This window comes from Emys orbicularis, chromosome 22 (genome assembly GCF_028017835.1).
Source record: "Emys orbicularis isolate rEmyOrb1 chromosome 22, rEmyOrb1.hap1, whole genome shotgun sequence".
NCBI classification, from domain to species: domain Eukaryota; kingdom Metazoa; phylum Chordata; order Testudines; family Emydidae; genus Emys; species Emys orbicularis.
The window spans coordinates 3,586,723-3,609,578 of NC_088704.1; the positions used below are offsets into that span (position 1 = coordinate 3,586,723).

Sequence of the window (22,856 nt, forward strand, 5' to 3'; positions counted from 1 at the left end):
AGAGCATCCCAGGCAACATCCACTGCTTTAAAATGTGCCCAGGGAATCAGGCGATGATGCTCTGAGGAATTCTGCCCGAATGCATGCTTGAATGAGGGCAAGGGAACTGCTTCACAGACAGCTTTCCTTTGAAAAAGGTTTCTCTCTCTGGCTAATGCAAGGAGTTAAGTTCACAAGGCAACCCCTGGACTTAGTGGGGTCTCAAATGAGGTAACCAAAAAACCCCAACACCCCAGATGTGGGCGAAAGTGTACTCACAACTTAAGATGGCTATTGATGATGTAAACAAAGACCAGAACTCATCCCGCAGGAGATGGCCCTGTGACAGCATTTCCCTCTCATAGGAAAAAAGGATCAGCATCAAGCGGCTCTGTGAACTATCAGAAACACACCGGCTCTCAGTGCCATGAAGCAGCTGCCAATTGATTTTCTGAGCTCAGAGGTTTGAGCACTGGCCTGCTAAACCCAGGGTTGGGAGTTCAATCCTTGAGGGGGCCATTTAGGGATCTGGGTCAAAAATCTGTCTGGGGATTGTTCCTGCTTTGAGCAGGAGGTTGGACTAGATACCTCCCGAGGTCCCTTCCAACCCTGAGATTTTATGATTCTATAAGTCTAAGAACCAAACTAAAATAAAGGTTCCTCCACCAAGGAGTTAGAGGCAGCAGATCCTGCCCCTTGGTACCGAATACACAACAGTGGGGAAATGAAGGGTACAGATCAGAGCAGCTCCCTGTGTGTAATATTTCAGAAGCAGATACCTTCAGACCACTCAGGTGGAGGGCAGAGGACAAGGGCTCACAGGCTAACAACATGTATTGGAGTACCGGGGAGCAGGTCACACAAGAATGATTGGATGCTTTATTTGCCAAATGCAAAAGCGAGGTCCAAAACAACTTCCATCTCCTAGAGCACACAGCAGTTGGACGCATGCTACACATGCTGCAAAAGCACTTGAGTCAACCTAGTCCTGATACTCACAGCCTAGTCGGATTCCACTGCCATCAGCCAGCCTCTACTGTAGCCTGACATCCCTTCTGAAGTCTCCCAGTGCTGTAAACAAACCACCCCGAGGGGCGCAGCTCCCAGCGCTGGTGCACTGTCTACACTGGCGCTTTCCAGCGCTGACACGTGCAGCGCTCGGGGGTGTTTTTTCACCACCCCAGTTAGAAAGTTGCAGCGCTGTAAAGTGCCAGTGTAGACAAGGCCTGATGCTCGGAGTGGCAGCAGGGGCCTCAGAGAAGGTGCTGGGGGAGGCTGGTGAACACCCTACGGTGGGGGGGGTCTCGGTGCCGGGCTGGGGGACACCAGGGCGGGGGTCTGGGTAGGGCTAGGTACCCCCCCCGCCCTATCCCAGGGCGGGGCCCAGCGCTCACACGGACGGACCCAGCGTTTTCCCAGCTAGAAGAAAGCCAGGCCCGCCCCTGCCCCACAGACTGCCCGGGGCGCACCCCGGGGTAACCGCACGAGTTCAGCCCAGGCCACGTGCTCCGGCCCCCGCGGCTCTCCGCCCCGCGCTGTAACCCAGCTCCGCTAGCCCGAGGGGCGGCCCCCGCGTTCTCCAGGCGGCGGGATCAGCAGGGAGGCTGCACCAATCACGCTCCGAAAGGGAGGAGCAATGAAACTGACCGAAGAAAGGCCCGGCCGCGGTAATTCGTACAGCCAATGGGTGTGCGCGTTATATGAGAGGCCGGCTCTGCGGCCAATAGATGTTAGCGAGCTCTGTGTGCGGGACAGAAGCACCCAATAACTGAGCGCGTTCTATGAGGGGCAGGCGCCGTCACCAATGGGTGTGTCAGTGACCGCGTGGGCGGATTTTTAGACGCCAATGGGTTTGCATGTTGTGTGACGGGCAAGCTCCGCAGCCAGTGAATGAGGTAGTGGGCGGTGCGTGCGGGGTGGCTAGCCGGTGCGGGCCGCCATTGTGGTCAGTTCGATCGGTATCGGGAGCGGAGAGCGGAGCCCAGCGAGCCCGGAGCAGGGAGCAGCCCCCCCCACGGCCGGCCCCAGTCACCATCACACCGCGGGAGGCGGCGCAACAGCCAGTCACCACCACCGTCCGCACCGAACAGCCGCCGCCATCATGAGCAGCGAGGCCGAGACCCAGCCGCCCGCCGCCCCTCTCCCCGCGGCGGCCCCCGCCGCCCCCGCCGAGTCCAAACCTAACGGCGGCACCGGCAACGGTGGCGGCGGCCTGGCCTCGGCGGCGCCCCCCGCCGGCGGGGACAAGAAGGTCATCGGTGAGGGGGGGATGGGGAGGGGGCTGTGGGCGTCATCCCTCCTCCCCCGCAGACCCCTTCCTGGTGCGCGCGCAGTGGCCGTTGGCCCCCGCGCGCCGCCTGAGTCGTTGGGCCCCGCGTGCGGCGGTGGATGGGGGCGGGGCTGGCGCGGAGAGACTCAAAATGTCCGCCACGCGGGGCCTTTGTGTGAGACCCACTTAGCCACGTGCCCTCCCGGGACCCCGGCGCGCAGCGCTCCGTGAGGCCAGGCCAGCCTGGGGTGCGGTGCGGGAAGGGTCCGGCCGCTTGACCCGCTGGCGCGGCGGGGGGCCGAGCCCATCTCGGTGGCGCGGTGGGAGCCTGGCTCGGCTGCAGGGAGGTGGGGGCGCTGCGTCATGTGACTCAGGTTGGGTTTTTTTTTCTTTCAGCAACGAAGGTTTTGGGAACAGTAAAATGGTTCAACGTAAGAAACGGCTACGGTTTCATCAACAGGTGAGGAGGGGGTGCCGTGTGCTCGCTGCCCGGGGGTGCAGGGGTGGGATGGTGTCCTGAGAGCTGGGTGGGGACTGGGGGAGCACTTCGGACAGACTCACTGCATCTGTCATTCTGCTCGCAGACCAGGCCTCGTCTGACACACCTCTCACTGGCTTTCAGATGAGTCTTTAAGAAGTTTCTCAAGTGGCTTAGTGCTGAAATGACTAGCCTGGGAAATGGACTGAAGGTTGGGTTGGTGGGTTTGGTGGCTGCTGCAGAACTTCCCCAGGGGAGACATTTGACTATTGAAATACATTGTAGTCGTGGCTTTTTTCCACCCAACACTACTTACATTAGGTTTATTCTTTCAAATCATTTTGTCTTTAGTCCCCAAACCAGATAAGAAATCCAATCATAGTAACTCCCCATGACCCTTCCTGCTTCCCCTCAGAACAGCAGGACTAGAACAGTGGGCTGTCATCACAGCCTCATCCTTTGGCATGTGGCCAGACACTTGTCTGCAGGTGTTGTCTTGGCTGATATTCTGGATATTTCCAAGCAAACACTGGACCCAAATGTGGTTATAGTTTCAATAACATTTTCATGGGTGCTGTAGGGAATAATGTGTATGGTTCAAGTATGACCTGATCACTCTGTCCCATGGAGCTTTTCACAGAAGTGGTAAGTTGTTAATCCAGATGTCCCCTCTGTATTCCACTTTTATTCTCTTGCAGTGTTTTCAAAAAACTGGTTTTATTTAATAGGGATATTTATTTAGTGTTGGAGGTAGTTGATTTTCATAATGTAGTGATTCTTGTCTTTGATCCTTTTGAGATGAGGTTTAAATATAAAACAGTGCTGGTTCATGTCATGTGTTAATACTTGTTTGATTCTAAGCTGTGTTTAAATGTATAAAAGTGATAAACTTTAATAACAGCCTTGCATTAGATATTGATATTTGCATTGGTATTTTCAAAAGTCATTTGACTATAAGCATAGTAATTTATACTGAGCTTAGTTACGTTTTTAATTACACCACACTCAGAAATGTCACTTCTAGAACAAAAACGGAGCGTATCAATGCTAACTGAACTACAAAGAGCACACTGAGTAAAATGGTCTGGTCAATAGTTTTATTTTATTTTTTAAACTCGTTCAGTTTGCCCTTCTAAATATATGGAGATATACCTATCTCATAGAACTGGAAGGGACCCTGAAAGGTCATCGAGTCCAGCCCCCTGCCTTCACTAGCAGGGCCAAGTACTGATTTTGCCCCAGATCCCTAAGTGGCCCCCTCAAGGATTGAACTCTCAACCCTGAGTTTAGCAGGCCGATGCTCAAACCACTGAGCTATCCCTTCCCCCACTTCTGCGCAAAGTTAGATAACTTTTAAATTAAATATCTGTTTTAAACCTGTTGCAGGGAACTTCTAAGATGGCTAACATTGCAAGAAGTTGAAATTTTTTTCTCTATCTTGGAATTCCTTAACTTTGTGCATTTGACAGCACTTCATGTAAACTCCATTTTCACTGTTTGCTCTGTGTTGTCAGTTAGCAAGGGAGACTGACTGAGAAGTCCCTTGTAAAAATACCTCATTAGATTAAAAATTTGCATAAGGAGTTTTCTGAATGAATTTTAAAAAGACCAACTGTGTTTTCTAAAGTGTTCTCTGTCAGAAAATGAGCTACTTCCATTTTTTAAAAAATATACTAATTTAAAGTATTTCTTGCATCTTGGAATATTTTAATAAGAGCTATATTTGTTAATACCTGAGATGGAATCTCTAGACGTGACTCAGCAGAGGTACTTAAATGCTGGTTGCATTTTAATAAGATGCAAAGTTCCTTTACAGCTCAATTCTGGAAGCCTTCTGCATGTAGGACTCTCATTGAAGTCAGTGGGTGTTTTGCAAAGAGAGCTTGCAAAAAGCCCTTAGTTATTCTCCTTGCCTCCGTATTACCTAAATTATCTGAGAGTCTCAGAATACCTGAACACACCCACACACACACACACACCCAAATAGGGTTATGTGAAATAATGCAATAAGCAACTATAATAGACAACAGTTTTATTGTAAATAAACATCTTATTTATACTCTTCTTAGTGAACCAGAGCACACACTTCTGCACCAAACCACTTCTTGACATCCTAACAGGTTATTGTCTCATTTTCCCTCCCAACACTCCCAATTGGTTTTGCACTTATGTAGGAACTAGTGTTGACAAAGCAAACTACTTTGAATTCCTTATGTATCCGGGAGAGTGCAAGTGTAGGCTCTGGTGTGTTCATTCATAAAATTGGCTGGATTATGTAAAAGGTCTACTAGATTATATTTGGTTTTGCACATGTATCATTTAAATGTCTGGACATTCCTATAGTTTAAGTAAAACACACTTCTTGTGTACAGCCTTTTAATTCTGTGGCTGAATCTTAAACACCAGACCAGTGATTAGCTATTTAAATTGTAAATGCTAGCAACTCTTTACCGTTGCAAGTGCATGCGAACAGTGGGGTTATACATTCTACTTGTAGGGAAAAGCATTTACAACTACATTCATTAAAGAAAATTTCACTTAAAAAGAAAATGTAAGTTAATCAAGGAAATTGCAGCACATAGTTAAAAGGCATCTGAATGTTAAAAATATTAATTAATATGAATTGGGCAGCTTCTTACTCCCCGGAGTCTGCTAGTTTAATGAGAAACCCAGCATGATCACATGTTACCAAGACAGGAAGGTTAAAGCTGCAGAAACTAGGAACTTCATGACATTTCCACAACTCTTAGAGTTTTTTCTGGGATCTCTTGTTTACTGTAGGAAAAACGTTTCATAAAAAGAACTCTGGGGAAACCTTCCGCTATTGCTTGTATTTAATGGCAGATTTGTGTTTTTGTAACTTTGATCATCCCATTTTGATGCAAATATATGTTAGCTTAATGACAGTATGGCTGCCTATTTTATATTTAGTGTTTTACTCTGCAGTGTCATCTTGGGTTCTAAGAATCTTATCAAATGTTTCTCAGTTATAACAATTAGATCTTCAGTGACCGAGGTTGTCCCATTGCCTCAAATGATGTTGTATTTGGAACTCCACAAAATTTTGGTAAACCTGGAATTTACTCTGAATACCCACAGGGAATAGACCTGTTAAGTAAGGAAGTGCCACTTCTAAACAGTTACTTTCCTCTGAAGAGATTAGAAAAGGTTCTGCATTGTGTAGTGCAAAGAGGTGTACACAATAATGAATGGTCTAGAGAAGGCAAACTGAGTACTCAGACTTATAATAAAAACACAAGGTGACTTCAGATTATACCAAAAGATAAGTTTAAGATTTGTAAAAGAAAATACTCATTTACACAATGCATAATTAACTTGAGGATCTCATTGCCAGATAATACCACTTGAGGCAATTATTTTAGGAGTTAAAGTATTAATGTTTATATGGATAATGAGCACATTTTGAATAGGATTTGCAAAAGGAACTTTTATAGAGGATATAAATCTTATCCTTCAGGGTGAGCAAACCTCAAAGCAACGGGTTAGGAAGAAATTTTCCCAAAGGGGAGATCATATTCATAACTCTCGGCTACCTAATTTCTTGTGGCTTCCTGTGAAGCATTTGGTACTAGCCACTGATAGAATATTGATTAGATGGTCTGAGGAATGGCAATCCAGAGTAGCGTACTGCACTTTGCACTTTAGGAATTTGTTTTAAATTCTTTGTAGGGATTTTGACCCTGATGTTGTAAACACTTATGCGCATGCCTGATGATTGTGGTCCTGTTTGACCCTAAGTCAGTTAACTTTCAATTCACTGCGGCCTTCCTTTAAGGTGACTGGGGGAGTTCTAGATCATCTCAAGCCAAATAGGCAGCTGTTACATATTTCCAAGCCAACTGGGGGTGTTAATCTTGCCAGAAGTAGGCACGAATGATTTTGGCAGGTAAATATAATTCAGCACCATGATCCTGAGGCAATGCTTTGTGAAGCCTGTCATCCCAGCAACTGGGAAGAGATGAGGTTCTGGGATTTCTAGAAGGATCTTGTCCTGGGACCTTGCTCGAAGGTTTCATCTTTCATATCTTCTGGCCAATAGTTATCTTATTAACTTGAAGCATCGCTAACTGTTGGTAAGGTGAAAATGCTTGTGCTCTTCTCCTGTCTAATGGTTCCTGGAGGCTGTGGTGTGTTGTGACTTTCAGTTTCTCTGCCTACTGAGATGGTAAAGAGGCTTACAATGCAGTGCTCTTCCTAGATGTTCTCAGTTTCTGTGTTCCTGCTCCACTACCCCTGAAGCTCACAGCACTCCCAAGGAATAGCAGCATGAAACTGTCATATTTGTCCACAGAATGTTTTTCTCACAGTTGCCATATAATAAAAATGGTTCTGTGCCCATACGTAGTGTCAGTATGATATTGGAGATCAGTGTGATGTAAATTATGAACACGAGTGGTCACTAAACTTAACTTTATTAGATGCTCTAAAAATACTAAGTATTTCATATCTCAGTGCCTAAGGTGGTCACAGCTGAGAATGCCCAACTCAGGACAGACTGCTGAGAAACAGGACAGACTCCTCAAACTAATGTTTAGTCTATCATTAGATTTCACCAAGTCAGTGACAAGATGTGTTCCTGTATCAATACAATGATTAACAAGACAAAAACACAGTCTGCTTAGGCATTCTAGCACTTTGCTCACAAACTATACAATTGGACTCTGATGGGAGGTTACTGAAAACCAGATTCATCATATATAAAGTTCTTCCAAGGGATCAGCCACTTCACCAGGTCAATATATAACTCAGATCTTACCCAAAAATCACTTAGTCAGTCCTTTAGTAACTAACAACTAAAGATTTAATAATATAAAAAAAAAAGTTATAAATGTCTAAGGAAACATACATTACAATTGATTTCAGAGATTGCAGGTCAGGATCATAGCGGTCATAGGCACAGACTCCAGGGCTGGAGCACCTATAGAGAAAAATTAGCGGGTGCTGAGCATGCACCGGTAGCCAGCTACCCCTCTTCTTCTTCTCCCACCCTCCCAGTGCCTCCCACCTGTTGCAATCAGCTGTTCGGTGGTGTGCAGGAGGCATTCGGAGGGAGGGGGAGAAGCAGGGATGGGGTGTGCTCAGGGAGGGGTGGAACTGGATGGGAAGAGAAGAGATGAGGTGGGGCCTGGGGCAGAACAGGGGGTTGAGCACGCCCCGGGGCTGGAGGAAGCTGGTAGGGTGACCAGACAGCAAATGTGAAAAATTGGGACAAGGGATGGGGGGTAATAGAAGCCTATATAAGAAAAAGACCCAAAATCGGCACTGTCCCTATAAAATCGGGACATCTGGTCACCCTAGAAGCCGGTACCTGTGATAGCAGTGATGTAGATCTGCTAGCTTGTAAAAAGTATGACTTCACCCCAACAGATTAGGGATCATTCAGTTCCCTGTTTTAAGCTTCCTTGTTAGAAATCCAGTCCAGATATGTGAAGCAGGAAATGAAGACACACCAGTGATGTTACAGCTTGCAATTTATAGCTTAGCCCAGGTGCATGGAAAGTTACTGGCCCAATATGAAGTCCAGAGGCACATGAGCATGAAGAGTTACTGGTAAAAGATGGAGTTTTAGGTCACATGTCCTTACATGGTTTGCTGAATTGCAGGGGGCAGCCATTGGAAAAGAAAGCTTACTGGGTGGAATGAGTTTCTTCAATGGCCCATTGTGAGAGTTGTGTTCTTAATGGGCCATGAACACATAATTGACTAGCCCTGATGTAAATTGATCAGCTGGGGTGGGGAGTGTAACCCAGGAACACGACACTTGATAGAAACACATAGCCAGTATTCATAACTTCAGCTACAAGGATGATACATGCATATAAACAGAATTATCAAACTTAACAAATCATAATTTTTCTATTGATATCTTACATGGCATACTCTGTATTAGACAATGCAATTGCACAATAATGGTGATACATTAGTGATGATACATTAGTGTACACCTGGTTATCATTCCTTTCATCACATTTCAGTTTTCAGTTCTAGATGAAGTCACACGAGCTGTATTAAGACTAGTCTCTCCTTGTAGTGACTGTCTCTTGACTGCAGAACGGACATCTGGCTTTATTTGCAGCTTTTTTGCAGTGCATGGTCAGCTCTAACTCGTGCACTTTCATTACAGCTTCTGAAGTGACTCCTTCCTACTGAATATTGGTTTGGGAGTTTTGCAGATATATTGACTTGGTTGTCCAGATCAAATCTTTTAGTGTCTTCCCATATTTCTGACCTCTTTAGGTTCCTTTGAGTAGTGTTTGAAACTCCTCCCCACTTAAAACTGCAAATTTAACACTTTATCTGAAGGGCAGCACACTCATGTCTAGGGAGGGGCTTTGACCAGTGCTATCATTCACTGTCCATAAAGACTCATTAAATAAAGGGGGAGTGGGGTGGCAAATGCAAAACTAAATACAATTGAATAGGTAGTGTGCCTTTCCTGCATTGATGCTGCCTTGTCTATCCATTTGCCACCATACAAATGGATTATGCTGTCTTCTGTGCAACCCCTGTGTACTGAATGTTTTCCCTGATCTGATCCACAAGGCCACTAGCCTCTACATTCAGGTTCCCCTGAAAGACCCACCATTGATGTAACCTGTGAGAGAACTAGCTGGCAGTGAAAATCGTGAGTAATTGGGAATAGCAGATAAATTCTATTTTATTATAAAAACAGTAACCCTGTATTAAGATGACACGGCCAGTCATCAGCTTAATCATGCTACTCTTTTTCTGAGAATTGTGAGCTTGCTGGGGAAAGCACTTTGATCTTTGCTTGGAAAGTATCTAGACACTGGGGCTCCACCAGCAATGATTGATTTTAACCATTACCATGCTAAAATTCCCTCCAGTTCTCCTCCCCATATCTCCTTTGGCCCTGAGTGGGAGTGGGGAGAGAAATGGTATCTGTTAAGAAATTAGGGGCACCAAATTGCCCCAAATTTCGTGGTGCCCTACGCAGCTGCATGCTGCCCCAGCGGCCAGCCCGATCCCCTGGCGGGCTGAGCTGGCCAGGGAAGCTGCCCTTGTCCCGCCTCTTCCCCAAAGCCTCCACCCCTCCTTTGCCCTAGCTCTGCCCCCACTCCACCCCTTCCCCTGAGCTACGTCCTGGGGCACTGCAGCAGGGGTCGGGCCCGACCCCGCACTCACCGGGCGGGGGGAAGTGGAGCGACCCGGCCCCAGCCCGGTCTGCTCAGCCAGCTGGCAGCCACGCCACCGGTGAGTGCTGGGGGCCAGCAGAGGGGAGTGGGCTGGGGCCGGGTCACTCCACTTCCTGCTGCCCCAAGAGTGCGGGCTCGGGCCCACCCTGCAATCAGCGGGTGGCAGGAAGTGGAGCAACCTGGCCCCAATCCGCTCTGCTCTGCTGGCTCATGTGGGGGGGCAGTTCCCCCTGCCCTCAAGCCTACTCCTGCTCCCCACAAACCTTGGGCACAGTCCTCTTCTCCTCCTCCCCCTCCCCCCCAAAAAAATAGGGCACCACAATGTCTAGGGATGGCCCTGGGCGTGGGAAAGGAAGTGGAGTGAAAAACTGAGTGAGAGTACGCGTGATGGAGGGGTAGGAGGAAGATAAGCTTTGTGTGAAGTGACTGAAAGAGCATGAGGTGGGGGCAATATGAACACACAAGAGTAGAGGGAAGGATTGATTTTTGGGTCTGAGGCTATACTACCAGATCTCTCAAAGGCCTTCTGGTGTGCCTACTTTTAAACTAAAGCATCCTGTGTGCTTGAACTCTTTGAAATTGACTTATCAGATACTTTTAAAGCATCCTTTTACTTGATATGTCTTCAAAATGTTTTCTTTTTTCAAAAATGTTTAAGGACACTTTTTGCTTCCTGTCTGTAAAGGGATATCAAATTATCTGCTTCTCCCTGGTTAACCTGATGAGTTAGTGCTGTCAAACCAACCCCATGTTTCTTGCCAACTTTTTAGTTCAGAAAATTGAAGTGGGGTAGGGTGTTCAAAATATGGCACTTGGGTTGATATCCTTTTAATTTGAACACTAGAATGCAGTTAAGGGAGCAGTTGGAGGGGGTGGGACATCACATACAGTAACTCCTCACTTAATGTAGTTATGTTCCTGAAAAATGCTACTTTAAGCAAAACGATGTTAAACGAATCCAATTTCCCCATAAGAATTAACGTAAATGGGGGGGTTAGGTTCCAGGGAAATTTTTTTCGCCGGACAAAAGACATTATATAATATTGTACGCAGCAATGATGATTGTGAAACTTGGTTGAGGTGGTGGAGTCAGAGGATGGGATATTTCCCAGGGAATGCCTTGGTTTAACACATTGTTAGTGTAGCCTCACACTCTACAAGGCAGCATAAATGGAGGGAGGAGACACAACAGACACATGGCAGTGGCTGCAAACGTTCCCTGCGGAAACTGAATGTGATGATGTACCCATGCTATCCCTCTGGAGCGCACCAGTCCCTCCACTTTCGAAAATGCCAGGGATGCATGTGTGTGAGAGAGACACACACACACCGTGTATCAGAGGGGTAACTGTGTTGGTCTGTATCCACCAAAACAACGAGGAGTCCGGTGGCACCTTAAAAACTAACAGATTTATTTGGGCATAAGCTTTCATGAGTTAAAAAACCTACTTCTTCATATGCATGGAGTCACTGTGTGTGAGAGAGAGACAGACACACACACTGTGTGTGTGTGAGAGAGAGAGAGACGCGTTGCCCCTTTAAGTATGCTGACTCCACTCTAAGTACACTGCCTTTTTAAGTAGATCACCAAGTTGAGACAGCAGCTGCTGCCAGCAAGCTCCCTCCATCCTGAGCCCTGTCGCATTCCCCTCTGATCTGTGGAGATGGGGTACAGGAGTGGGGGGAGGGGAGACGCCCTGACATCAGCTCTGCTCTTCTCCCCCTGCACAGCAAGCAGGAGGCTCCTGGGAGCAGTTCCAAGGCAGAGGGCAGGCGCAGCACACCGCAGTGGGGGGAGGGACACCTGAATTGCCTGGCAATTGGTAACCTAACGGGAGCTGATGAGGGAGGGGCTGCCGGCCCACCCTGGTTCCCAGCCCCCAGCAGCTAGCTCCAATGGGCTGCTCTTCCTGCAAGCAGTGGACAAAGCTGGTGGCTGCCAAACAACGTTATAAGGGAGCATGGTGTAACTTTAAACGAGCATGTTCTCTAAGGGTATGTCTACACCCAGCCGCTAGTTCGGCGACTGTCAATCGAAGTTCTGGGTTCGACTTATCGCGTCTTGTCTGGACGCGATAAGTCGAACCAGGAAGTGCTCGCTGTCGACTGCGGTACTCCAGCTAGACGAGACGAGTACCGCGGAGTCGACGGGGGAGCCTGCCTGCCGCGTGTGGACCGAGGTAAGATCGAACTAAGTTCAGTTATTCACGTAGCTGAAGTTGCGTACCTTAGTTCGATTTAGGGGGTGAGTGTAGACCAAGCCTAATAGATCAGCGACATAACGTTAACCCGTACGATGTTAAGTGAGGAGTTACTGTACTGATGCTGATAGCCAATGTGGTCCTTGTCAGTACCTCAAAGTTAGCATTTGGCCCCTATCCAAACCTTAGTGAGTCTAGAAAATGTGCTGGTTTTGTTTACACACCCTTTCTGAATCTGAATTTTATTGTGTTGCAGGAATGACACCAAGGAAGATGTGTTTGTACACCAGGTGAGTTACTTTTGTGCAGGTGGGAGTGCAGATACCTCTTTTAGAGCTAAAGCTTGTTATGCTGACTTGGTGAACTGTACTAGGTGAACCTTAACTGAAGGGAGGGGGAGCATATTAGATGATGTGTTCACTGAAGAAATCTTAATTCTCCAAGGTCATCTGCCTTAACACATGGATTTTCATTATGTGGGTACCAAGTAGTACATTCAGATAGTTAAGGTTGCCAAATAGTCTCCATTGTAATCCTATATTTTTCATGCCTGGGCAGTTTCATATTTTCATATTTTCCACTTAACTTGAAAACCGCATTGTGTGCAAGTGTACACTTCCCTTAATTTGTTAAGATATTTTTGAAGAATTTGCAAAAGGATAAAGGAGAACTAGCAAAAAAATAAAATAAATAAAAATCCAAATAAATGTTTGACTAGGTCCTTCATGGGGGGAGAAGTAAAATTCTGTCATCGGTTAGAAACTATAAGAATACATGGAAAATTCACAGCATGGAAAGAAGTTAATAATGGGTGCAATAGGAATAAAACATCCCATGAAATTCAGTTACCTTATTTAAGTTGTGGAACTTGCTGTTGCAAGGTGTTTGTGAAAGTTTAGTGGAGTTTAAAGACTGCTTAAATGAATGAGTGCCTGCACTTATATTTGACTAAAATCTTTTGAGATATGAACTTTAATCCCTCAAAGCATAAAGCGATTGACACCTGTTTAAGTATTAACTAACGACCCAAAGGGCAGGCTATTCCATAATGAACAAGTATGGGAGTTTTTCACCTTCCTCTGAATATGGTACTGGGTAGTCAGTAGAACTTGTAAAAAATGGGCAGGTGGTCTGATGCATTATGGTAATTCCCATGTTCTACATGCACAAGAGGACAGAATCGTGAAGATTCGGCTGTACTATTTTATATTTCCTGACTTAAACGCATAAGTTATTTAAAGTTCAAATTGTATTAAGGACCCGTGGCAATCTGAAAATCATACTTCTGGCTAAAAATCTTGAATTTAGGAAAGTTACAACACCTATAAGAAAAGTTAGCAACATTTCAGTTAACTTTGTGCAACTTACAAAACTTATTTACTATTTTCTGTGGCCAGTGAGCCAGGAATAAACTAACTGCAATGACTCTTGTAAATATTAAAGGGAGCAGAATACCCTTTCTGTTTTTAAGTAATTTCAGAAAGTGTATTGTTATATAAAAGGACATCTATATTTTTTTAGGTTAACTAACTAGTAAGTTTTGGTCAGTAATTGAGTATGTCCTGAAATCTTCCAAAAAGTGTGTAACAGGAAATATGACTGATCATCAAGAAAATAGTAAAGCTTGACTATATGCAAAGTGCTAGAAAATGGGCAAAGTAAAGTTTCAGTCTCTATAATTATTTCTAAGATTGTGACGTGAGATACTGATGAAACACTATATGAGAGCTAGTTATTAGGTGTTTTTTAAAAATAATGTAATTTGATGGTGTTCTTTTAATATAAGCAGTGAGTACATGGTAACTAGTAATCAGTTTAGATCCAATCTGAAATAAATATAAAATCTGTGACTTTATAAAGCAAATCTCTAATTTGATAGGCATTTGAGGAAGATATAAACTCTCTCTCATCCTGTTACCAATTTGGGTTCTTTTCAGACATCAGTTATGCAGAGCAACTAGGGGAGCAGGTTTTCCTGGTGCCATCTTAACACAGAACACTAGATCTGTAGACAGAAAATTTGCAAACGTATTGTCAAAGTGGATTTCATTCCCTCTGGGGCATGAAAATGCTGGGATGCTGTCAGCACTATTTCACTTTTGTGAAGTCTCATGCTGGTGTGCTACTTCTGAGCTCAAAGTGTTTGGTAAACAAAATGTGGTTTTGTGAGGGATTAGTGTGTACTGAGTATTTACAGGATTTATTAAAAATCTCTTCTGTTGACTCCAGAAAACGTGGGGCTTTTCAGTATGTAGTTGCATAGACTGTTAGAAACGGTAGGATTGTTTCTGTAGTGTTGCAAGTTTAGACAGCCTAATCTTTATTTTAAAATATACTCAGAAATACAGGATTGAACACTTTTTCTGATCGGAGTGTAAACTAAGCTTTTTAAGCAGCCTTGCAATGTTGTGGCTACAACTGACTTGAGGGAAGCAGTGCCTCAACTTCAGGCTGTCTTCAAGTTTGAACAGAAATGAGATCAGGCAATTAAGTTTTCCTCAACTGTAATTGTACCATTGTGTGTAGTACTTGTCATGTGATTTTACATTAGCTTATGCTGTTTAATTTTAGACATCAATATCTAGACTATATAGTAGAATAAACTTATGGGAACTTAATAGACTTATGGGAACCCTCAGAGGCTAGTATCAGTGGCTTTTGACACTTATCTGGTAGGTCTGCCTCTAAGTAATTTAAATATTTGTAGCATTATTTTCAGATATATTAGAATGTTGCCACTGTAGTTGAAATTACATGTTACTGTAAGCAGATTTGGGCTAGCAATTTTTGTTAGACATTTTCCCCTATGAAATCTAGCATATTTCTGTTGAAACTAAAACTTAGTTTACATGCTGATATTGCTGAATTTCTAGTTCAAGGAAGCACATTCTCCCAAGGAAAACTGAATGATCGTTACGTCCAAAATCTAGGAGATCTCGTCACACATCTTTGCAATCTCTGCATGCTGTGCCTCTAAAGCTAATTCCGGAATGTTGTGTTACTAGACTGCCATAAAGAAGAATAACCCCAGGAAGTACCTTCGCAGTGTAGGTGATGGAGAGACTGTGGAGTTTGATGTGGTGGAAGGTGAAAAGGTGAGCATATTCTCTAATGTTGAAACTCACAGAAAAATTGATTTGCAATTTGGGCTGATGTTTGGTGGCTTCTTCTGAGTAGATGGGTAATGTGACACGCCCAAGGAGTTTACTTTTTTTTTTTTTTTTTTTCACGCTTTACAATATATCTGTGCTCAGTTAATCCTGATTTACTTAGGTTCTCACGCCATAACTGACAACTTTTTTTCTCTTGTGATCATTATTTAACACTGTCGCACTGTTTTTAGGGTGCAGAGGCAGCTAATGTTACAGGTCCTGGTGGAGTTCCAGTACAAGGCAGTAAATACGCAGCAGACCGTAACCATTACAGACGGTATCCACGACGTAGGGGTCCTCCACGCAATTACCAGCAAAATTACCAGAACAGTGAGAGTGGGGAAAAGAACGAGGGATCAGATAGCATACCAGAAGGGCAAGCCCAACAGCGCCGTCCCTACCGCAGGCGGCGGTACCCACCTTACTATATGCGTAGACCCTATGGGCGTCGACCACAATATTCCAACCCTCCTGTGCAGGGAGAGTTAGTGGAGGTAATTTTTGTATAACATTTGATACTGTACTATCTTGCTTATAATGGAAGAGGGTGCGGAGTTTCAGCTGCCTATGTGTAGGATGTTAGGTTTGTTTCCTTTGACTGTAAGGTTTAGCAATACAAATGAGTTAAAGAGCAGAAATCTTGTTTGCCAGCAGACTGTCAATTCAAAAATGCTATAATTTAAATATGAATGAGAGTCAGTAATTTTTTCAGATAGTTTTTTAATTATTTAAAGGTAATCACCTAAACTAGACTCCACATAAAATGCATCAGTTTGTGCCCAGGACCTCTCTGGTGCTTACCAGATACTTTGCTCTTACCCAACAAAGATTCAGTGTTCCAGACTGCCACTATGGCTAATTGGTTTAAGTCATTTAGTTCAGGGGTTCTCAACCTTTTTTCCCTGAGGGCCCCCCAACCTGCTATAAAAACTCCACGGCCTGTCCGTGCCACAACTGGCTTTCTGCATACAAAAGCCAGGGCTGGCATTAGGGGGTAGCAAGCAGGGCAATTGCCCGGGCCCCCCACAAAGCTAAATTGCTCGGGCTTTGGCTTCAGCCCCGCATGGCAAGGCTCAGGGCCCAAGGCTTCAGCCCCATGCAGTGGGGCTTCGGCTTTCTGTGTTGGACCCCAATGAGTCTAATGCCTGGCCATGCTTGGAGGACCCTCATGAAACTTGCTCGTGGCCCCCCATGGGGCCCATGACCCCTAGTTGAGAACCACTGATTTGGTTTGCTCTTGTAGCTGGCTGAGTCGTCTTAATGTACATTATTTCAGGGTGCTGACAACCAGGGTGCAGGAGAACAAGGCAGACAAGTCAGACAGAATATGTATCGGGGGTACAGACCACGATTTCGCAGGTATGCTGCAGATCCACTTGTTATGTTATGAAATTTTGTGAATGTGCTGGAACACAGTGGTCAGATGCTGCATCCTTAAAGCATAGCTTGATTTTCAGGGGTCCTCCTCGTCAAAGACAGCCTAGGGAGGAAGGAAACGAAGAAGATAAAGAGAACCAAGGGGATGAGACCCAAGGTCAGCAGCCACCTCAACGTCGGTACCGTCGTAACTTCAACTACCGACGCAGACGCCCAGAGAACCCTAAACCACAAGATGGCAAAGAGACGAAGGCAGCCGAACCACCAGCTGAGAACACGTCCGCTCCCGAGGCTGAGCAGGGCGGGGCTGAGTAAATGCCGGCTTACCATCTCTACCATCATCCGGGTGGGTATTCTCATTCTCTTTTGAGGATATTATACTATAATAGAGTTCCTTCAAAAGCTTTCTTTGACTTCTAACCTATTTCAGGTTTTAACTGTTATAATATGCATTTCTTGCTATTTGGATTTGGTGTGAATGCACATGTTAGGTAATGTGACTTGTAACAGCTTGCAGGTTCAAGTTCTTTCAACAGTACAGCTATAAACTAGTTGGGGGACTTAGCTGCAGGAGGGTTCTGATTTCTAGATGGGACCTTAGCCGTGTCCTGTACAAGGCTAGTCTTGGATATGTTCTGTGCGTTAGCCTGGTGGCAGATATTTAGCTCTCTTATGCACTGTAAATAGGAATCATGTGGAGTGGTTGTAATTGTACTGTGAATGAGATCTTAGTCACACCTTACAACTATATGGAACAAATATTGAAATAACCAAATATCTACAAGTAAAAGCAGCATTGTTTGCTAATTCTTTAAAAGATTAACCCTATTCTTGATTGACTTTTGGTAGAATTATGTAAGAAGTAGATGAATGGAACAGTGGGCTAATATTGTATTTTAGTTACTCAACTGAAAAATTAACTCAAACTGGCTTGGCTAGGGTCACTTTCAGATGGTCTGAAGACTGGTTGAAACACTTCCCACATGGTCACAATAAAAACAATCTAGTGACTTGAGGGAGATGTTCTAGTGGAGATATTGCAGATGCGTTAGAATCAGTCCTCATCTGGAGGAGAGAATAGCAGTATATTAAACTTCTAGATAATACTAGATTGAGGAGTTGCTAAAATCGACTAGGATTGAGGAATAACCCAGGATGCTAGAGAGATGTGGACAGACTAAGATTCAACTTGGAAAAACTAATACTAAGGGTACCTCTATACTTACCTCCGGGTCCGGCGGTAAGCAATCGATCTTCTGGGATCGATTTATCGCGCCTTGTCTAGACGCGATAAATCAATCCCGGAAGTGCTCGCCGTCGACGCCGGTACTCCGCGAGAGGAGTACGCGGAGTCGACGGGGGAGCCTGCCTGCCGTGTCTGGACCCGCGGTAAGTTCGAACTAAGATACTTCAACTTCAGCTACGTTATTAACGTAGCTGAAGTTGCGTATCTTAGTTCGAAGTGGGGGGTTAGTGTGGACCAGGCCTTAGAGAATGTGAAACTGAACCTTGAAAAAAACCTAGCAATGATGAGCAGCCAAATAGGCATGAGTCTGCAATGTGGTATGCCAACAAAAAGCGAATGTCATGTTTGGCTGCATGTGCAGAGACACCACATCAAAAAGCTGGGAGACAACAAGCAGTGCTTGATGTGGCTGCCCTTGTAATATTGCATTGAGTTTTGGCCTTTGCTTTACCAGAGAGGAATGTTTTACTGACCATGGCGAAGTTTGTAAAAATGAAGATTGGAATATGGCCTTTATTTAGTAACTTATCTTTTAGCTATCATGGGAAAAGGCTCATTTCTAGGACCATCACTGTTCCTGCCCTTTGTTTGTTTTCCTCACTCCCCAAACCTGCTTTTGTGTTTCTTTGTTCCTTGTCTTTGTATGTCCTCTATTCTTTTTCATCTGTTTCCTCCGCTGCACCAACCTTTAGTTCCCACCCTGTGGACTACCACTCACCATTCTGTGAAATAGTTAAGGTAGACACCCACCCCCCCATTATCCCCTAATGTAATTTGCCCATGCTCCCTCGGGATCTGGGGCCGGGGTGGAGCAGGGCTGGGTGGTGCTCACTCCCTGCCCCCCAGGGGGGTGGCCTGAGCCTCACTGCATGCCCCCCCAATGTTACCCTGTGTCCCCTTAGGGGGACAGGCCCCACAGTTTGGGGACCATTGATGTAGACACTAGTGTTGTCATTAGTCTTTAGTATTAACACACCAAAGGGATTATTAGGGAATGCAGGAGTTTGCACCTGAGTTACTGTTTAAAGCCCTGTGATTCAGAAAGGCAAGACTGGGAGTCTGTTGTTCATGCTTTCATGATTGTACTCCTAACCATGAGGGCTAGAGACTCTTTAAATGAAAGTTTAGTTTCTGTTGAATTTGCATGTCATACGGGTCCAGTTTATTTGATTGGACACCCCTGCTCTAGTTGTTCCTAGCAAAGAGCTTGCTAGTAGCTGATAGCTATGAACTCCTGTCATTCATCTCAGAAGGTGTTAATCTTAACACATCGCTGAAGTCAGATGGCAACTTTAGTTTCTCCTTAACATGGACAGTAGTGCTCATCTATTGTATGCTGGGAGAACTTTGGGCACTTAGACGACACTTGAAGAGATAGTGGAATCAGGTTCTTTATTTCATGCTTCTCCCCCAGAAAAATTCCTCGCTCCTGCCTTAAAGGGGAAAGAAAATGCAGTATTTAAATGTCTTCTGGACAGCAAAAGCCAAAACCACCAGGGGCCAAAAGCCTCGGACTCGCACAACAGCCAAAACGTTAGTCTTTCACCTAATAATCTATGTGAGAGCTGCAGCATGCTGTGAATTTAAAACATAGCACTGGTGTAAAATCAATTTTGATACAATCCTTCACAAATAACATTGTACTGAAAGTCTCTGGAAACAGAGGATGGGAATGAGGGGAGAGGTGGGAAGGGGAAGTGCACTGCCACATAGCTTAGGGTCAAATGCAGCATACGACCCAATAGATAAGTGGCTTCCTCACAAAAAATAAGCTGTTTTGATAACTGTAATAGGTACGCAGCGAGTAAAATGGTGGCACACAATCAACTGAACTCCAGGTTTGAGTCACAATAATGGGGAAAATTTCTAAGCTAACATTGCGTAGGAAAGATGGGAAGTATGGCAAGAGACCACCGGGGTTTAACCAGTAGCTCTTCAATGATCTAAAAATAAGAGTCCTACAAAAAGTGGAAACTAGGTCAAATTACGAAGGATGAATATAAATTAATACCAGAAGTATGTAGGGACAAAATAAGAAAGGCCAAGGCACAAAACGAGATCAAACTAGCTAGAGACACAAAGGGTAACAAGAAAACACTCTCTAAATACATTAGAAGCAAGAGAAAGGCCAGGGTAGGCATGTTGTTGCCGCCCCCCCTCCCCCAACCCATTGAATAACAGAAAAATGTGGAAATGGTAGAGGTGCTTAATAACTTCTTTGACTCCGTTTTCACCAAGAAGGTTGGTGGTGATTGGATGTCTAACATAGTGAATGCCAGTGAAAATGAGGTAGGATCAGAGGCTAAAATAGGGAAAAAACAAGTTGAAAATATTTAACTTGTCTAAGTAATATTTAAAGTCACCAGATCCTGATCAAATGCATCCTAGAATACTCAAGGAGATGACTGAGGAGATAGCTGAGCCATTAGCAATTATCTTTGAAAAGTCATGGAAGACAAGAGATTCCAGAAGACTGGAAAAGGACAAATCTAGTGCCCATCTATAAAAAGAGAAATAATGACAACCCAGGGAATTGCAGACCAGTCAGCTTAACTTCTGTACCTGGAAAGATAATGGAGCAAATAATCAATTTGAAAACATCTAGAAGATAATAAGGTGATAAGTAACAGCATGGATTTGTCAAGAACAAATTGTGTCAAACTAACCTGATGGCTTTGTTTGACAGGGTAACAAGCCTTGTGGATGGGGGGAAGCGGTAGACATGGTATGACTTGACTTTGGTAAAGCTTTTGATACTGTCTCACATGACCTTCTCATAAACTAGGGAAATACAACCTAGGTGGAGCTACTATAAAGTGGGTGCATAACGGGTCTGAAAATTGTTCCCAGAGAGTATCATCAGTGGTTCACAGTCTGAAAGGGTATAATGAGTGGGGTCCCGCAGGGGTCAGTTCTGGGTCCGGTTCTGTTCAATATCTTCATCAATGATTTAGATAATGGCATAGAGAGTACACTTATAAAGTTTGCAGATGGTACCAAGCTGGGAGGGGTTGCAAGTGCTTTGGAGGATAGGATTATAATTCAAAATGATCTGGACAAACTGGAGAAATGGTCTGAAGTAAATAGGATGAAATTCAACGAGGACAAATGCAAAGTACTCCACATAGGAAGGAACAGTCGGTTGCACACATACAAAATGGGAAATGAGTGCCTAGGAAGGAGTACTGCAGAAAGGGATCTGGGGGTCATAGTGGACCACAAGCTAAATGAGTCAACAGTGTAACACTGTTGCAAAAAAGCGAACATTATTAGGAGTGTTGTAATATTGATTAGGCCTCAAATGCAGTATTGTGTCCAGTTCTGGGTGCCACATTTCAGGAAAGATGTGGACAATTTGGAGAAAGTCCAGAGAAGAGCAACAAAAATGATTAAAGGTCTAGAAAACATGACCTGTGAGGGAAGATTGGGGGGGAAAAAATCAGGTTTGTTTAGTCTGGAAAAAAGAAGACTTAAGGACATAACAGTTTTCAAGTACATAAAAGGTTATTACAAGGAGAAGGGAGAAAAATTGTTTTTAACCACTGAGGATAGGACAAGAAGTAATGGGCTTAAATTGCAGCATGGGAGGTTTAGGTTGGACATTAGGAAAAACTTCCTAACTGTCAGGGTGATTAAGCACTGGAATAAATTGCCTAGGGAGGTTGTGGAATCTCCATCATTGGAGATTTTTAAGAGCAGGTTAGACAAACACTTGTCAGGGATGGTCTAGATAATACATAGTCCTGCCATGAGTGCAGGGGACTGGACTTAGATGACCTCTCGAGGTCCCTTCTAGTCCTATGATTTGTGCACCTTAAGTGTTCCAGGAATCCATGTTGAATTTTGCGAATGATCTTATCACCAGGAACACTTAAGCCTGCAACACACATCTTTGACAATCTTTTTTCCTTTTCCAGTTTAGTCATCAAAGAAGAAAAGAATATGAAATAAAGAGAAGAATATGAAATTCCAGCAATAAGAAATGAACAAAAGAATTGGAACTGAAGACCTTAAGTGCTTGCTTTTTGCTGTTGACCAGATAACTAGACTATCTGCATTATCTATGCAGCATGGGATTTTTATTATTTTTACCTAAAGAAGTCTCCTTTTGGGAACGACAAAAATGTTTTTTAAAGGCCTGTTTTTTCTCAATACACCTTTAAAGGTTTTTAAATTGTTTCATATCTGGTCAAGTTGAGATTTTTAAGAACCTCATTTTTAATTTGTATGAAATGTACACCTGATTTTTTCAAGTCAAACTGCAAGCATCTGTTAATAAAGGTCTTAAAGAATTGCCATGTGTGTTTGTCTGTTTCAGCTCTGCTTTTCCTTTTACTGAAAGGTTACAGGCTGCACCTTAAATGTTAGTGTAAAGCCATATAACTGCTTCTTTTTTTTAAAATACTTATAAGGGGACTTTGGACTTACTAGATGGTATTAGTATTATATTCATCGGCTGTCATTTTGGATTACTTGGAGGTCTTTATCAAAATTCGTCTTGAGCACTTGTGCTAGTCAGTCTATTCAAAAGCTCCCTCAACTCTTGCCCCAGTGAGCACATCTTTATATCCAAAGTCCATGTACTTATGCATTCTGTAGCCAACCACTTGATCTCCCTTCTACCTGCCCTGCTGCAATCTATCTGCCCCATCTCTTTTCTTCAGCTTTCCCATAAGTGAAGTTAACTTGGTTATCAGCATATGTTTCTGCACTGAGAAAGTTGCAGCAGCAAAATACTGATGGGCAAGGAGCTGCTAAAGCTTCCTGCGTCTCTGGCAGGCACAATGGTGGGTGTGGGGCTTGAGCTGAGTTAACTAGAAAACACTTTTAAGTTTGTGGAGCTGCAGTTGAGGCCCAGGCAACTAGAGATCCTTGGAATAGTTTACTCAGTATTTCCCAGCCTTTGGTGACTCCATGTAGTCTGTATCAGTCTTCTCTCTCATGTGCCAATCAGGGAATGGGAGAGACCCTTGAGC

At 44.3% G+C, this 22,856-nt stretch overlaps 1 protein-coding gene across 3 annotated transcripts; it reads left to right on the top strand.

Moving 5' to 3' along the window:
• Nucleotides 1–1,933: 1,933 nt before the first annotated feature.
• Nucleotides 1,934–22,175, top strand: YBX1 (Y-box binding protein 1). 3 transcript variants are annotated; one of them, XM_065421160.1, is made up of 8 exons: nucleotides 1,934–2,237; nucleotides 2,645–2,708; nucleotides 12,362–12,395; nucleotides 15,111–15,200; nucleotides 15,449–15,751; nucleotides 16,534–16,616; nucleotides 16,703–16,980; nucleotides 21,798–22,175. In XM_065421160.1, exons 1-7 carry the CDS (start codon nucleotides 2,081–2,083, stop codon nucleotides 16,947–16,949), a joined length of 978 nt encoding a protein of 325 aa, XP_065277232.1. In that variant the 5' UTR covers nucleotides 1,934–2,080; the 3' UTR covers nucleotides 16,950–16,980; nucleotides 21,798–22,175. The 3 variants fall into 3 exon arrangements, with proteins under 3 accessions (XP_065277232.1, XP_065277233.1, XP_065277234.1); XM_065421161.1 differs by having other exon boundaries at nucleotides 21,803–22,175; XM_065421162.1 differs by having other exon boundaries at nucleotides 16,715–16,980.
• The last annotated feature ends 681 nt before the right edge of the window (nucleotides 22,176–22,856 follow it).

Excerpts from the sequence above, each read along its gene's own strand:
- YBX1 (XM_065421160.1), top strand. The coding sequence starts at position 2,081 with ATGAGCAGCGAGGCCGAGACCCAGCCGCCCGCCGCCCCTCTCCCCGCG. Across the intron at positions 2,238-2,644 it reads CGGGGACAAGAAGGTCATCG|CAACGAAGGTTTTGGGAACA; the intron begins GTGAGGGGGGGA and ends TTTTTCTTTCAG. Across the intron at positions 2,709-12,361 it reads GGCTACGGTTTCATCAACAG|GAATGACACCAAGGAAGATG; the intron begins GTGAGGAGGGGG and ends ATTGTGTTGCAG.